Source organism: Kryptolebias marmoratus, linkage group LG6 (genome assembly GCF_001649575.2).
Source record: "Kryptolebias marmoratus isolate JLee-2015 linkage group LG6, ASM164957v2, whole genome shotgun sequence".
Classification (NCBI taxonomy): domain Eukaryota; kingdom Metazoa; phylum Chordata; class Actinopteri; order Cyprinodontiformes; family Rivulidae; genus Kryptolebias; species Kryptolebias marmoratus.
In genome coordinates, this window is record NC_051435.1 from 1613292 (window position 1) to 1617853 (window position 4562).

The 4562-nt window shown below is 40.2% G+C and overlaps 1 protein-coding gene across 1 annotated transcript in view; it reads left to right on the forward strand.

Moving 5' to 3' along the window:
- The first annotated feature begins 644 nt into the window (after positions 1 to 644).
- The window catches only part of gtpbp8 (GTP binding protein 8 (putative)), a 23959-nt gene continuing 20041 nt past the window's right edge, over positions 645 to 4562 (forward strand). The window contains exons 1-5 of the mRNA XM_037976305.1: positions 645 to 783; positions 1525 to 1707; positions 1771 to 1924; positions 3069 to 3167; positions 3578 to 3708. Coding sequence (XP_037832233.1) covers positions 1538 to 1707; positions 1771 to 1924; positions 3069 to 3167; positions 3578 to 3708 — 554 coding nt within the window. The 5' untranslated portion in view covers positions 645 to 783; positions 1525 to 1537. The remainder of the gene's footprint in view (positions 784 to 1524; positions 1708 to 1770; positions 1925 to 3068; positions 3168 to 3577; positions 3709 to 4562) is intronic.

Consider the following 4562-nt stretch of genomic DNA (forward strand, 5'->3'; position numbering starts at 1 on the left):
TAAATAAAAACAGGAAAATTAATGTTGGATTATCTGTACATACAGGAGAAATGTTTGCAGCGCTGTGAAAGGAAAACATAAAACCTTTAAAAACAATCATTTATTCAGATTTAAGTTCTGTATTATTGAGTTTATAACGCAATCATTTTGACAGAAGGCTGGAATTTTATTATATATCATCCAGAACACAAAGGAGGAGGTTAACAACAGTGTTTTTATGGGTAGCAGCTTATATTGGAATGAAAGGATATAAAACAGCAAAGAAGAAAACTTGAAATAATAATAACTTCACAGTAAAAACAAGCAAACAAAAGGTGTAATCAGACAAAAACTGAAGAAAGAAGAGCAGAAAGATTCATAACAAGAATCAGATTTGCTCAAACAGATTTAATTAATTTAAATATAAACCGTTTAAAATACAGAAGATGAATACAGAGAAATGAGATCCCTGCTGGGAGGAAGAAACAATAAAACATGAATAAAATAAGAAGAGAAAGTTTTATTATGGATTATTTACAACAGAGTTTAGGAAGAAAACAAACAAATTATAATTAGATTAAAAAGCTAAACGGATTAATGGATTTTTATTAAATCCTCCGGACCAGCAGGGGGCGGTAGAAACACATCTTCAGATCTTATAACTCAAGAAGAAGAAGAATCAGAAAGAGGAGAAGAAGAAGAAGAGGAGGGCTGTAAACAGACAAACATGGCAGCACGGTGACACATTTTGAATAAATTTGACCTTTTTCAGGTTTTATCTGGATATGAACGGATAAAAACCCGGTGAGTGATTTTAATAAACTCACGTTTTGTTGCTTTTTAACGTTTTACCGTCGAGATTAATGTGAAATAACACATCTTTACTTTGTTTTCACCTCATTTTTACCTTTTTATTTACAGAAAGTCACCTTTCTCCTTCTAAAATTAATCCACGCTTTTTCTTTTTGTATAGATTTTGAACTAATTTAATTGTCTTTAAATTAAATAAACTCAGAATTGTGTCCAAGAAAAGAAAACAATCCAACAAATAATAAGACAGAAACAAACATGTAGTGTTAAATTATTACTTTCATTGTTTTTTGTAATGTGTTAGTGGAATTCAGCCAAATAAAATAAAACAAACTTAATCAGAGAGCCTGAACTTCATGACAGACTTTGTTTATTTGTTTGTTTGTTTGTTTGTTTTTGACCTTTGACTCATTTCCAAGCTGAAAAAAAAACAGTTTTAAGTGAAATCCAGCAGAGACACACTTTGTTCCAGTTTCTTTAGTTAAATCAATTTAAAAACAGGTTAAAAGGTATAAAACGGCATTTAAAGCCTCCGTCCTCTTCATCGTTACTAATTAAACCTTTGTTTTTTTTATTTATCTCACTGAAAAGAAGGAGAGGAGACAAATACAACAATTATTTTAAATAAAAGCCAAACTCAGCCTCCTAAATATTCAGTATCCAAACAACAAGCAGTGGATGCTGATGTTTGTCTTCAGTAAAAACAAACCCAGCTACCTTTTGTTTTTTCTGCAGTCAACAGACGACGATGTTTCGTCTCCAGCGACGCCTGCGCCTCCAGTCTGGAGCGCCGCTTCACGCCGCCGCCTGGCTTGGCGTCCATAAGCTGGCCTCGGTTCAGAAGGCCGTCTCGCTTCCTCCAAAGCAGATGCAGAGCTTGCTGTACCCCTTCAGTGGCGTGGAGGCGTACCTGCACAGGTAGGTCTGTGGTGTTTAATCCTCCAGCAGGAGCTGCTTATCCTAACTGAGTGCTGTTCTCAGGTCGGTGGACAGGACGCAGTTTAAGCTCTTCCATCCCAGCGTGGAGGACATGGTGACAGCAGAGAAGCTCTTCTGCTCGTCTCCGTCTCACAGGATCGATTACTACGTCTCTGCAGAGCGGCTGGACCACGCGCCTGTGCTGAAACCTCCGGAGGTCAGAACGTTGCTCTTTCACACTCGTCCACAGTTTGTTCTGAGAGTTTAGTTCAAACTTCTGTTGTTTCAGAAAGACGGCGGTAAGCAGCTTCATAGCACTTATTATGGTGGAAGAAGGGATTTATCTGTTCATGACAATCAAAGCTCACTTTGAGTTAAACTTTAAAGAAGTTAATATAAGATTAAAGGCCTGGTAGTTGTGGAAGGAATGCATATCACCCACAGACCTTTCATGCCACAGTTTGAGCCGAAGATCATCTTATGTTGAGAAATAAGTTGTAGCTGTTTTACTCAAACTTGACGTTATGAACGATCTCATGTGATATTATAGAGGTTACACTGAAACTGTGTGTTGGGGATGACTCTCAGCTACTACCACACCAAGCTTTATATCTGTGAAATTAGATGAGTTAGCCTTTCCTTGTTTGCTAAGGCTGTTCAGCTGTAGCGGCCATCTTTAATGAGGCTGACTCCAAAAGTTAATCAGCTGTAGGTGTTCATCCAGGGATGACTTCCAGAGAGTTTCATTAAAATCTGTCCAGAGGTTGATGAGATATTTTACTAACACTACAGACAAACGAACACACAGGCACAGGCAAAAACAGTATGGCCAAAAGAAATATGGTTAGTTTTGTGTGTTTGTGCAGAAAAATAATCAATAATAATCGGTTTGGTTTATTTCCAGTCCTTGCTTGTAGGTAAAAAAGAGGAAGTTGGTGTCTAGATGTCCCTTCTTGTCTTAAAATGTAGACCCGGTCTGTTAAAAGGTCCAGCATGTCTTTCCCCTCCTGCAGCTTCATGCATTAATAAGCAGGAGCTGACAGCTGAGGATAAACGAGCGGAGCTCGAACCGTTCAGGCAGGGTGGGACGTTCCCGCTCTGCCTCTGTCCAAGGGATGATGTGTCCACAGCTCCGCGTCTGAATGAGTCTCAGAGACGGAGACGAGTCTGAGTCGGGTCGTGCAGGACGGGTCGCAGTGGAGGAGGAGGTTTAGTGACGGTGTGAGAGGAGAAGAGCTTAACTAAAATACATCTGCAGGAGTCAAACTACAAACAGGAAACAGTAATGAGATGCTGACTCAGCGTTCACACTGTGACAGCCTCAGAGCGCTGGGTCTGAAGGATCTGCTCTGACTCTCCAGGTGTGTTTCATCGGCAGAAGTAACGTGGGCAAGTCGTCGCTCATCAAAGCTCTGTTTTCTCTGACTCCTGAGGTCGAAGTCCGAGTCTCCAAAACGCCCGTGAGTACTCGGATACTCGTTTTCTTTTCCACAAACTGAACCGGGAGCTCCTTATCGCCTGCTGCTGGAAGGTGGCTGTTAGCAAAATATATCTCATGAACCACGCTCAGAAAGGGATGGTTATCTACAACTGATTCAAGATGGCTGCCAAAGCCACTGAGATGAAAGAAAAAACATAAAAATGGCTCCGACTCCATCAGTTCTACAGAAGCTGACCTAAAACTTTGTAGCTGAGGCTGATTGTGGGACATTTATCTGAATCTTTGTTTGAATTTCACTTCTTGTTTGTTTCTCTGATCATTTTAAAACATTTTAACCCTTAAAGACCTGCTGCACTCTCCTGTTTTTAGTCAGCTCTTTATAAATTCACCATCATGTTCCCATCAGTTAAACTGTGCTGCTTCCTGCAGGGTCACACCAAGAAGATGAACTTCTTCAGAGTGGGCAAAGCCTTCACCATCGTGGACATGCCGGGTTACGGACACCGAGCTCCCAGAGACTTCGTGGACATGGTGGAGCCGTACCTTTACACCAGGAAGAAGTAAATCTGCTTTCTTTCAGCAGCAGAGAACAGGTCGTGTTTGTTGAGCTGCAGTTTTCGAAGCTCAAACAGAAAAACAAACCAGTGGTTCTTTGATTCTCTGCTCCGTGTCAGCACGACTCCTTCTCTTATCCACAGCTTTAAAAGTTACACAAAAATCTACATTTAAACAACAAAACTCCATCAGCTCAAAGCCTGAAGCTGAGAGTTTAAATTCAAATATTATTATTATTAGTTTATATTATGAAACATCCTGAATATGTTTATTAAATTACATTTTAAAGTATTTGTTCTTTTTTTATTGTCACAGTAAAGATTAAAACAGGAGGAATGAGAAACATTCAACAGTTTTTATTATTTTATTACTGAATGAGTCTCTGTCCACCAGGTGGCGCTGCCTCCTGTCCACAGGTCCTGTTTGTCTCTGTCTTTTCACGTATTTGAATCTTACCGTTAATTAAACCCAAACTCTGAATATTTAGAGTTAAAATAACCTCAGATGTGAAATCTTTAAACCTGAGGAATCAGTTCTCTGACAGTCCGGACGTGATGTCCAGATGTTTGTGTCCAGATGTTTGTGTCCAGATGTTTATTACCATGGTTTATTACCATGTCTCACCTGTTGTCCTACCTGTTGTCCTACCTGATGTCTGACCTGTTGTCCTGCCTGATGTCTGACCTGTTGTCCTACCTGATGTCTCACCTGTTGTCCTACCTGATGTCTGACCTGTTGTCCTACCTGATGTCTGACCTGTTGTCCTACCTGATGTCTCACCTGTTGTCCTACCTGATGTCTGACCTGTTGTCCTACCTGATGTCTCACCTGTTGTCCTGCCTGATGTCTCACCTGTTGT